This window comes from Mesitornis unicolor, unplaced genomic scaffold (assembly GCF_000695765.1).
Source record: "Mesitornis unicolor isolate BGI_N332 unplaced genomic scaffold, ASM69576v1 scaffold28378, whole genome shotgun sequence".
Lineage (NCBI taxonomy): Eukaryota > Metazoa > Chordata > Aves > Mesitornithiformes > Mesitornithidae > Mesitornis > Mesitornis unicolor.
Window position 1 is genome coordinate 21,908 of NW_010202984.1, and position 12,160 is coordinate 34,067.

At 44.0% G+C, this 12,160-nt stretch overlaps 1 protein-coding gene across 1 annotated transcript in view; it reads right to left on the minus strand.

The window, feature by feature from the left end:
• Positions 1-3,815: 3,815 nt before the first annotated feature.
• Positions 3,816-12,160, minus strand: part of SEC14L1 (SEC14-like 1 (S. cerevisiae)) — a 40,684-nt gene continuing 32,339 nt past the window's right edge. Inside the window, exons 10-15 of the mRNA XM_010190575.1 lie at positions 9,207-9,378; positions 8,774-8,908; positions 6,897-7,031; positions 6,217-6,468; positions 5,046-5,224; positions 3,816-4,490 (exon numbers count right to left, since the gene is read on the minus strand). Coding sequence (XP_010188877.1) covers positions 4,385-4,490; positions 5,046-5,224; positions 6,217-6,468; positions 6,897-7,031; positions 8,774-8,908; positions 9,207-9,378 — 979 coding nt within the window. The 3' untranslated portion in view covers positions 3,816-4,384. The remainder of the gene's footprint in view (positions 4,491-5,045; positions 5,225-6,216; positions 6,469-6,896; positions 7,032-8,773; positions 8,909-9,206; positions 9,379-12,160) is intronic.

A 12,160-nucleotide genomic window follows, 5' to 3' on the forward strand; every position in this document is an offset into this window, starting at 1 on the left:
TGTTGATGACTTTTGAAAGACAGCCAAAATGTAACACTTTGGGCTTAGGATTTTTCTCTTGCGGAGGCACTGAGCAGCCCCCACCCCGGTAGCAGCTTTCCCAGGTGCTGCGCCAGCCTTGCAGTGTCCTCCAAAGCTGCTGGGGTGCAGGAGGTGCCGGGCTGGCCCCGCACACACCGAGTACCCACAGCACGGCACCGACACAGAGGCAAGGGCTCTGCCCCGATCCTGCATCTGTGGGCTAGCATGGACTACAGACGTCTTTTTTTCCCCTAGTATTTAAATTCTAAAATGTTGTTGTAGAGTTTTACTTGAAGAACATGGGCCAGGAAAGGCAGCTTTCCCACTGCCCCCTGCAGCTGACCAGCCAAAGCCACCTTCTTGCACGATGTCTTTTCAAGGGCTTTTGTATTTAGCAATGTCCAGAGCAGCACTAAGCCAGTCCATTATAATTACGCGCTGGCATAAAAATATTGGCCACATGTTAAAACTTGAAGTAGGTCAGGCAGCCATCTGGTCGTGCTGACAGACCTCCACAACCACAGTTGAAGACTCTCCTTTTAGAAACTTTATAGCTTGGATAAATCTGTGAGACCAACCATAAATGGATGTTTCAGCCACTGCTACAACTCCAGGGGTTAGAAGAATCACAGCCTGACATTTATTGGCTCCTGTTTTAAAAACAGCTGCAGTTTTGCCTATTGCTACTACTGAAAAGAAAAAACAATCCTAATTCCCTAAATGCGATTGTCTCAGCCTCCCACCCCTGTCCTCTACACCATACAGCTCACCCAGCCCTGGAAGTGGGCAGTATCGAACCCCTGTATGGGCAGCTCTGTAGAGCAGCACGCTTCTTCTCGAATGAGAGACAACTAATGTACCTTTATATTGTTACATTTCAGTTAAAAACCCCCAACCCTCACAACCCCAACAGCAGCCGCATCCGCCAAACTAAACCACACAGCAGTGCAGCTGAACGTTCACTTTAGAACCCCCTCTCCCCCAGCCCACACTGCACAGCACGGAGCAGAGCGGCTCTCACCAAGCACCACACCAAGGCACAGCCTGCAAAGCTCAGTGTGACTGGAAAGAGCAGGATTTGGGGGCAGTGGTAGTGGTCAGGTAGCTGTGTCTGCACCAAAACCACTCAGGTTTTCCCAGGACAGTTCTTGCTCAGCCTAGGGCTACATTGAGCCATTTATTCTGCCAGAAAGCCTACAGCAGGGCCACTGGGTATAAAGAAATAAGCAGGTAGAAAAGAAGACAGTTATTGCACTTGCTAGTTGAGGTAGGCAGACATTTCAGCACAGGGGCAAATGAGAGATATTTATCTGCACCCATGTGGTGCTAAGCTTGCCAGTGCAAGCCTCATGTCTGCTGCAATCAGCTGAGCTGCTGAGGTTGAAGTTCCTTTTCAAACTGTGATAAAAGAATATAAAGTCATCACATAGTCCATAAAAACAACCATTTTCTTTTTAGGGCTACTTGAAGACTTTTTGAACACAGTATTTTGTCCTTTTGTGCATTCACAAGCGAGTACAAAACCCCAAACGTGTGTGTGTGTACTGTGGGGAAGACAGGATTTTGTTATGTGCCAAGGAAGTGCCCACCAGAGGCTGTTTTCCTTCTACACCCACATTTTCTCATATCTTGCACCTACCCAGGTTTCTGCTCCCCCACACAGCTTTGCTGAGACTTCTCCACAGTGGCAGAGCTGAAGCACCTCCTGCATCCTCCATAACAGCGTCACCCCAGTGCAGCTCTGACAGACCTGAATTCAGCACAGAAAATAACCTGGAAGCTTTGCAGGGGTATGAAATTAAGAGGCTGACACCTTTTTCCAAACAGTTCACATTTATTGATAACAATAAAAAAATCTTTTAAAGACTATCAGTATTTTAATACCAAGAATGAGGTATTATGTATACAAAACATTTACAGAATTTGATATGCAGGTCATGAGTATGGACAGGAAAGTGCAGAAGGACACTGATAACAGGAAAAAAGCCAACAGAAGAGTTATTGGCTGCGACAAGGAAGAAGAGCAGTAATACCACACAAAGAGAGACCCGGGCATGGGAAATTAATTAGTCAGACGGCAGTGATCAAGTCATATTGCCACAGCACTTGGCTTAGGGGAGGATTAAATATTGTTTTTCTGGAATTTTCTCTCCCCAGCTGTTTGTGCTGTCATGTGCTTTGAGCTCTAAAAGATGTGTTAAGATTTACAGTAGGAAAAACCCAAAGTGCCACTTTTGAGCCAGCTCAAGTGAAAAACAAAATACAGATCTTCAGACTTGAAAAGTGACTGCAACTCAAAAAGGTCTACAAAGCCAGACACCTCTGGACAGATGTGGAGTGTTGAATGAAGCAGTTTCTTTACAGTTGTCAGCAAAATCGCCATCTGAGAGAGAGAGAGAAAGAAAGAAAGAAAGGGGACCATCTTCAACCCTTGCAGCCTGCTAAATGGCAAGTGGCATTTGCAAAGAGCCACGAGTGTCATTAAGACAACCTCACCGTGCCTCCTGCTGCACTGGCTCCCACCTCATATGAGCAGCCCAACAGCGTGTGGTTGTGGCCGTGCAGGCACCGGGTGTGGAGCTGCCTGACACCAAACAGTAACAGTCTAACCTCCATCTTCAGTTTCTAAGTCCAAAAAAGGATAAAATAGGCCGGTGTGGTTCAGTTTAAGGAGACAGGCCTATGTTACTAAAATGCTTGCTGTTTGCCACGCTGCACAGCCAGAACTGGTCCTCAGGAGAGGTGCTCCTAGGTAGCGGTTAGGAACCTGCCTGTCAGCAGCTCTGCAGTCACGAAGATTTATTCTGAGCTCAGAACCAGCTCTCCTGAGGCCAGACATGCAGCATCTTAAGTGAGTACTGCTTAGAAAGTGCAAGACTTCTGCAAGCTCCTCTATCATTTACCCACAAGAGTGCTGCCTCCCCAAGCCTTAATAGAGCCCACCCAGCTTTTGAGCAGAGACTGCAGCCTCTGCACAGTAGCCTCTTTTGCCTGGATGGATAGTTAAGATCTAAGAGGGTGAGGAAAGATAAAGCAGGGTTTAACTATGCAAATCCTGCTGCATTTCAGACTGAAATCTCTGCTCCACTGCTAAGTGTGGTGTGTAGTTGTCTGCAGGCATTTCAAGTCTTTCGTGCCTTTTGCTGTGCATGGGAGAGTGGGCTCCAAGTGGTAGAATACCTGAAGAGACTTCAACAGAAACAGTTCAAGTAGGATTGCTTGGGCCTGGGTAGGATAGGGACAAAATCCCAAATGGCAATTCACCACTGGCAGTGGCATTAGTGAAAAGCAGTCGAGCAGGCACTGCTTAGAGCATCTCCTGCTGTATCACTTGGCATGTAAGATCCCTGGGCTCCCTGCCTACATTAAAGCTTCCACTGCTCAGAACTAAAGCGCTCTATTTCTGACATACACAGGGAAGGAGGGGAGGCAAGAGGCATTGAGAAGCATGCAGGAAGGAGGTAAGCTGTACCTCCTTCAGACTGATTTAAGAAGCAAACTTAAGCTCTGCAAAAATGCCTGGTAAGAACAGCCTCAGCAAAATCAATTCACGTGGAGTGTGCTAAGGAAGTGGAGTGAAGCTCCAGCACAGAACTGGGAACAAATCCTCAGATCAATTCAGGATCAGCCCAGCATGAAACAGGGAGGGAGAGCCTGCTCTCTGCCTCTCTCTCTGCAGTGCTTCAAGTGCAAATCCAAGGAAAGATGAATTGCTTTAACCCATCAAGACCCAGAGCTCAAATTCCCCAGAAGTGTGCTCATACAAAAGGTTTTAGTGTTTACAGCCAGGCCACAGCTCTGTGGGCGTGCTTTGAAAAAAATGGACTCACAAAGTCAAGTATCCAGCAACTGCTTTTTGTCTCGGACATCACTTAGTGGCAAAGGGAGAACAGTTTGCAGCACTGGAAGATCACAGGGGTTTTCTTAAGATGGCAAGGAATGTCCTGACAGGAGACTTGCAGTTGATTTCTAATGCACTACGGAGCATTTTTGGTAGGGTTTTTTCTCTTTTTTTGCTCTTTAACATTTACACGGTTAAAAAAATTATTCTTAACTGACACACTGGTTATATTTCCTTTCATGAGAGCCCTTGTGTTCAGAGTTAGGATCTGTACAAGCACACTTGCAAAAATATTTATGGCTGAGTTAGGAAAAAGGGTTAAAGTTAAGAGACAAGCTGTTGTATCTAACAAGGACCAAAACCACTAAGTTTAAAATTCAAACAGCTACGTTACTATCTATAAAAGGCTTTTGTGGGGTAGGGGTTTTTGCACAATTGCCAGATGAATATGCTGTATTGCAGTCAGCTGCCACAGGCGAGGGTCCAGCCATCTCATCCATTTGCTTTTCATCTGTTGTGGCACTACCTGGAAATCATAGAGCTGGAATGGGACTGGCTGGAAGAGGTGGTGGCAGCACTGAGCTGGGAGAATCCACTGTGGCTTGATTCAAGGCTGGTCATAGATCCCCTGCAATAAAAAAGTAGTTTTAAGCTTCAGAACATACAAAGACTTTTATTTCTGCAATGTATCTATATTGTATTTGTTTGCACACGGAATAAAAAGCAAGTAACGGTTCTGGCGCAAATACTCAAGCTCTTCTGCCTCACCACAAGATAATGGGGACACCAAATGTCTTGCAAAAAACCAGATGCTGTTCAAAGAGACTGAGAACTAGTTTCAGTCAAGTGTATCACCTGGCAGGGAACTGAGCCGACTCAATTCCATTTTGAGTTGCATCCATTTCTACATGACAACCTGCCAAGCCCAACAACTCACACAAGGCTTTCAAAGCAGAGCAAAGTGACCAATGGTGATTACAATGAGATAACCAATTAACTCCTTTCATACATTAGTTGCCTCCAGTGCCAGACCTGCTTGAATTTTTTTTGTTTGTTTGGGCTTTTTTGATACCTAAGAAAACATAATTTACTTGTATTTAAGTGAACTCGCCACTGGCTTCATAATCTAAATATCAGAAGTGTTTGACATCAGCTGACCTTCATGAACCTTGGCCAGACGTACCTGAAATCTTCAGATCCTATTACTTCTGTATAGTACATCACTTTACATTTGTGAGAGGAGACCTGTAGAGATGCTAGCACATCATCCACACGAGGCAGGTTGGTTGTAGCACAGGCAGGCATGCTATGAAATTTCCACTGGAGAATATAGAAGCCAGGCCACCTGGTCACATGCGATCCCTGGAAGCAGCCGCAGCAACAATTCAAAATTAACTTTGTTAACACAAAGATTTGTAGGCTTGAAATTTCTTTTCCAAGCTTAGGAAAAAAACCTACCTATGTGCCCAGAATTTTTTCCCTAATGCTGATACTTCAGCTCCTCAGCAACCTGGCAGTGCTGGTCAACCCTCCCCACACAAGATGCTTATAGAAGTTATGACAGAGTGCCAACGCATCCTCCTGCTTTTTGACAGTGTCAAGGGGTTAAGATTTAAATACACTGAAAGGACAAAGTTCTCATTTAAATCAATATCCATTTTTCCATTTGTTTTCATTAAAAGCTGTCCTTTCAGACTGTGAAAAGAACAGTCACAAGGCTCCTATCACACAGAAGGAGAAAGTGCAGTTCAAGAGGTCACCGCCCATATTTCCAGTTTAACACTTCCAATTAGATGACCTAAGGAGCTTCATTTTGAAAGGCTGTTCAACCCTTATTTCAAGTCAAAAGGAAAAGCAGTGGCAGAGTGTGACTGTAAGCATGCTGCATGTAATGTCAAACTTGGTAATTAAAGGATAGGTTGCAAATGCCATAAAAAAAACCCAAACAACTTCAGAAAGCTTGGCCATAGGGACCTCCTTACAGTGCCTGTTAGAGGGACAAATGCACAGAAGCTCAGTCTTAACTTCTAGATCTCACAGACCGATTCAGAAAATAATGGTCAAAATTATAGCACAAAGCACATCTTGAAACTTTCTTGGATGTGCACTCCTTTCTAGGTAGCTTGCTGATCAATCTCAGTCACTATTGGAGTGATGCAACCTCCCCTCACAGCAAATCCCATGTAAACACTATTCCTCTTCCCCACAGCATGCAGCCAGGAACATAAGCTGAAATGTCGGCCAAAAGCAAGCAGACAGTCCGGAGCTGAATCACCACTCAGTCATCAGTAACAATTGTGAATGAGAACATCAAGTTTTGGAGCTGCTCCCACACAGGGATTCATCAGTCTTACCTGCACACTCTCCCCTTCTTTGCAGATAAGGGGAGACTCCACCATGCTGTAATCACGCCCCAACTGCCACACTTTGTCTATCAACTGGACGTTGTTCCCACCAGGAGATGTAATACTGTGAGCTCCCAGAGAGTCCTTTTTAGGAGGCTGTGGGGCTCTTTTGGAATGGAAGATGTTAAAAACGATGTCACCTTTGCACACATCAAAATCCCATGTGATCACAGATGAGGCATCCACAATCTGAATGAGAACCTGAGACAGAAAAGTCACATTAGACAACACCAATTTGCTCAGTAATGACAGAAACTCTTATCAGAGAAGACAACAAAAGCCAGAGATTTTGTTGCCAGGCTTATTTAGATTTTGTAAAAGGCAGTACAGATACAAATTCTCTCCTGATGGAGTGTCCTTATTTTAACACACAACTTCTGGAAGCTCTCAAGTAGCTTCTGAGAATTTTGTGTTTACTTAGAAGGATACCGCTTTGAACAGAATGAAAACCAGTGACATTCTTGAAATGGCAACAATACCAGGAATGTTCACCAGCTTCAGCTACTAAAGCATCATTATGCACCAGAACGACAGAAAAACAAGGTGGAAGCATGGCAACTAAATAATCAATCCAAAGTGCAGAGCAGAAGGTTGAGATGATACAAAAAACAGGTAGGCTGCAACCGTACCTCATGCGGAGCTCCTTTGAAGACACTTGCAGACTGGTAGATTGTTTCAGTCCAAAGCCTTATGTCTTCATTTTCCAACTCCTCTGCTGTCCGGTAGAGTGACTTGGGAACCAGCCCACCCTCGGGTACTTCGCACTAAAAGCATAAAGAGCCATTAAAAAGTATCCCCCCCTGTACATCCACATCCTGTCACATTCTGTCTGCTAGCTTCTGAAACAAAACCTCACATTCAGCAAGTGCTCTGAAAAATGAGCTATCAGAGTTACAAAGTAATTTTATAGCTGGCACATCATACATACATAAATTTATTTTACAATGCTCTGGTTTAAGTCAGCTGGCAGAACTAGACACCAGAGGAACAGATCTTGTGTATAAACACCAGCCACCACCACAGAAGATGATTGTGCAAATGCTACCATTATACTGAAGGAAGATGTAAACCACTTGGGAATCCTCAAGAAAGTGGCAATAGCAACTCAGTCTAAAAAATATAGCCTAGAGAGACCTGAAAGAACTGGGGTAGCTAAATTTAAGGATGAAGGGTGGTGAGGAAATACAGTAAGTTTCCAAAGAGTTAAAGGATATTGCAGTCAGGAAGGTAACTGTTTTCAAGTTACAACTGTACTGACAGCTCAGTACTGGTACTGACTACACAAGTTCCCTAAGCAATTTTCTGTTTAAAGAAGTCTCTAGTAACAAAGTTAGACTGCTATCTGATCAGGAATATGTTCCACTGAAGTGTCTGGCGAAGTAGAAGAGCTCAGTAACTGAATTACAAGAGAGAATTGAAAGGATCTTTGAGAAGTAATTTTTGTTCAAATATCCAGAAGTAAAGAAGAGAACAAGACTCTGCTATGGTCTGGGACCGGCAGTATAATAGCCATCTGCTTTCTGCTAACAGTCACTTTTGCTTATTTAAGCAGTGAATTTTGCCAGCTTCTCAAGCTCTAAATTAGATAGTACAAACTCTCTCCACTAAAAGCTACTGCTGCAGCAAAAAGCAGCCCACTGAAGACAAACATATGCTCTACTCCAACATGTCTAATAGTGCTTCATTATCATTTGAGACTGTATTTGAACAGACCTAGATGAATTTTCAAGTATGTTACAGAAATTAATCTAGAAAGTATACATGGGCTTAAAAAGCAAGCCTGAAATTATACTTTAACACAGCTAAGTTAGGGAAAAAATAAATCATCTAAGTGTTACACTGTGAAGGAGGCTCCAGAAAATGCCTGAATTGCACTCCTACACCTCAGTCACACCAGAGAGCTTCTGTTGTCAAAACCAGTATAGAGAAAACAAACCTTGCAGTATCACTGAGATGTTAAAATGACAGATTCAATTGACACCCACAGTCTAGTCAGAAAGCAGCTATTAAGGCACACAATAAGGGACTGAAATTACATATCCTGCAGTGAAACCATTTTTTCTGTTTGTTGTGGCCAACACATATTGCGCTAGGAGCCCTGTTTGTTCAGCCCTGCTTAGCAGATGTGCCACGTATTTCCTTGGGCTCCTTATGGTATCAGTTAGTTCTTTTAGGTGACACAGACCCTTCCAATTAGCTGATGGTGACAGCTCTTGCTCAGTGCTGTGCTACCACATCTGCTTGACCTTCACAGGTAACAGAGACTATGGCTTTTAACAGTGTCTGGCTACTTCGATAAGTGACTTGATACCGTAAAGAAATATTGTACTGCTCTTTTTGAAGTGGATCTAGAAGAAAACACTAAGCCTGGAATCATGTATCACAGCCCCCTCTCTTCCAAACTACACTAGGAATCATTCTGTGCTTCCAGGCTTCTTTGTTTAGAGAAGTAGGGGAATAAAAAATGCACAAATAAGTTGCTATATGTGCTAGTTTATATTCATACCATGCACTCTCCACCAAGAAAATCAGGGATAATTTCTTTATCGATGTAATCCAGCAGTCCTCCAGGTCCCTGGTAGTCATTTCCAGCATAAATAAGGAATTTCTTTCTGGTGTTGTCATCAATGAATGGACTAACCTACAAAGACAGACAGAATAGATTAGGCTCTCACATTTTTGAGTCAATTTTGAAGGAATCAGTTTGATTGCATTGTTACCATCCTTGTTATGCAAAGCTCACACTATAAAGAAGCTAAATTAACCAGCTATGTAAGCAAGTCCTTAGGCAGTGTTTTTAAATCCATTCTGGGAACCCTATAAAAGAGGTGTTTCCAAATGCTAACTCTTCCTGTTTATAAAGCCTGATTTATAAAGTGCTTTTACAAACTACAAGTGTGTAGCAGTGTACTGAGAGAGCTGAGGAGTTACAAACATACCAGTGTCCAAAGAACTGGGAATACTCGAGGTGCTCTTAGGATCAGAAGACGACCCAAAGTCTCAGGGTAATTGGCTTCAACCACCTCAATGATTCTTAGCAATGCTTTGACACCAGGTCTCCATAAATGCCGCATGTTCAAGCCTTCCAGATCTACTAGACAGGTCCAAGAGCTGAATTTGAGAAAGACAAAAATCAATATCTCAATGGCATCAAAATTATCTTTTCTTATGCAAGTGTCCAATGTACTGAAATGTGCGGACCTCACTGCTTGTTTTAGTTTCGTCCATTTTACCTCCTTGCTTTGTGCTACCTGTAGACACTGGAGTTAGACATTTCCGTTCTAAGGATCTTAGAATGGGCCAAGCGCAGTTACAGATATCACTTAAAGATCACTTTGCACATCATTCATATACCCCCCAGACATCCCAGACTCCAGGTGAAGGTTATTAGGAAGCCAAAACAGATCTGTCAACAGCCAGCCCAAACATTAAACCATTGATTCTACTGGGAAATAAATTAAGTGGCCACACTGCTATGAAGCCATTTAACATTCACGGCGCTAACACACTACAGTAAAAATGCCATTACATGTCAAAGCTAATTCTGTTGTCAGATCTCAGGGAAGGAAGCTTTTCTACAGGAAGAGGTATGTTCTTAATTCTAAATACTGAGCTTCAGCATATGCTTTAGTTACTTTCCAAGTTCAGGTCTAGCCCTGGGCACGAATTCAAGATTTACAGCTGTGCTGCACCAGCTAGCATCCATGCAATTATGCATAAGAGTTCTGTGAAACAGCAATCACTCCTCTGTTTCACTTTAAACACTTAACGTGTAGTCCTTTAGATAAAACCTCTATCCTGAATCAACGGTCTGAACATTTCCAGACTCTCTTTAGTGCCAACCGTGTAGTCCAAGGTTCAGCAATTCAGCACATTACACAACAACTGGTGAAAACCGAACTGGACATAGCCCCTACTATGGGAGAGACTCTTGAGGCCATACAGCAGGTGAAAACTGGCAAGGCAGCTGGGATTGATGGAATCCCACCTGAAGTCTGGAAGCATGGAGGCCAAGCACTCCATGCTAAATTTCACGAGCTCGTTGTGCGCTGCTCGGAAAAAGGTGAACTACCATCAGATCTCCATGATGTAGTCATCATCACCCTTTACAAGAAGAAAGGAGAAAAATCAGACTGCTCAAATTACCGTGGTATTACTTTGCTCTCTACTGTTGGCAAAATCCTTGTGAGAATACTTTTGGACAGATTAGTACCAGCTATCTCAGAAGAACTTCTACCTGAAAGCCAATGTGGTTTCAGAGCCAATAGGAGTACCACAGACATCGTACTTGCCCTCAGACAACTCCAAGAGAAGTGTAGAGAACAGAACAAAGGACTCTACATAACTTTCTTTGACCTCTCTAAAGCTTTTGACACTGTGAGCAGAAAAGGCCTGTGGCAGATCTTGGAACGATTAGGATGCCCTCCCAAGTTCCTCAAAATGATTATCCTGTTACATGAGGATCAGCACGGCCAAGTCAGATATGGCAATGCACTCTCTGAGCCCTTCCCAATAACCAATGGTGTGAAACAAGGTTGCGTTCTTGCACCAACTCTATTCACAATCTTCTTCAGCATGATGCTCCAAAGGGCCACGGCAGACCTCAATGAAGATAACGGCATTTACATCCGATATCGCACCGATGGGAGCCTATTCAACCTAAGGTGATCGAAGTCCCTCAGTAAGACCCTTAATCACCTTGTCGGCGAGCTTTTCACTGACGATGCTGCCCTCGTTGCTCATACAGAAGCAGCTCTGCAGTGCTTAACATCCTGCTTTGCCGAGGCTGCTGAGCTTTTGGGCTGGAAGTCAGCTTGAAGATGACAGAAGTTCTTTACCAACCTGCACCTCAGGAAGTCTTCTATCAACCCCACATCGCCATAGGCAAATCAGAGCTTAAGTCAGTCCAGCAGTTCAACTATCTAGGAAGTATCATTTCCTCAGATGGTAAGATTGACAAAGAGATAGACAACAAGTTAGCAAAGGCATATAGAGCTTTTGGAAAACTCCATAAAAGAGTCTGGTGCAATAAACACCTGAAGAAAAGTACAAAAATTAGCATCTACAGAGCCATTGTACTGTCTACCCTTTTATACGGGTCCGAATCATGAGTCATCTACCGCCACCACCTGCGACTCCTCGAACACTTCCATCAGTGCTGCCTTCGTACGATACTAAACATCCACTGGACTGACTACGTGACTAATGTCACTGTCCTTGAACAGGCAGGGGTCACCAGTATTGAGGCCATGCTGCTGAGGACGCAGTTGCTCTGGGCAGGGCACATCTCCAGGACGGAGCATCACCGCCTCCCTAAGATTGTGCTCTATGGTGAACTCGCCACCAGCTGCCGCAGCAGAGGAGCCCCAAAGAGGCGATACAAGGACTCCCCGAAACAATACCTCAGTTTTGGCTATATTGACTACCATCAGTGGTCTACCCTGGCCTCCAATCGGAGACATGGAGACACGCCATTCATGACACTACTGTCTCCTTTGAGAACACACGTAGAATCTGTCTCGAGGAGAAAAGACCACCCAGAAAGAACCGCGCCTTCCCAATACTGCCTAAGGAGACTTGCTGCTGTGCCCTTTGCAACCGGACTTGCCTATCCCACATCGGCCTTTTTAGCCATCAGCGCGCTTGCAGCAAGTGTGGGTAGTGCCCTTCCCTTATCTTCTCTCGCGAAGTCTAGCCATGTATGTATGTATGTATGTAGTCCTTTAGGATTACTTTGACACATGAAGATTCAGTAGGCAGTACAATTTCATAGATACACACATGAAATCTATCTCTAGGATTTGACGTCCCACTGAGAGCCAGGACAGGAAGTTCTTTAATGGAGAAAAGGTAAGCAGACATACCAAGAATCCCTGAACCTTTACTGATTACG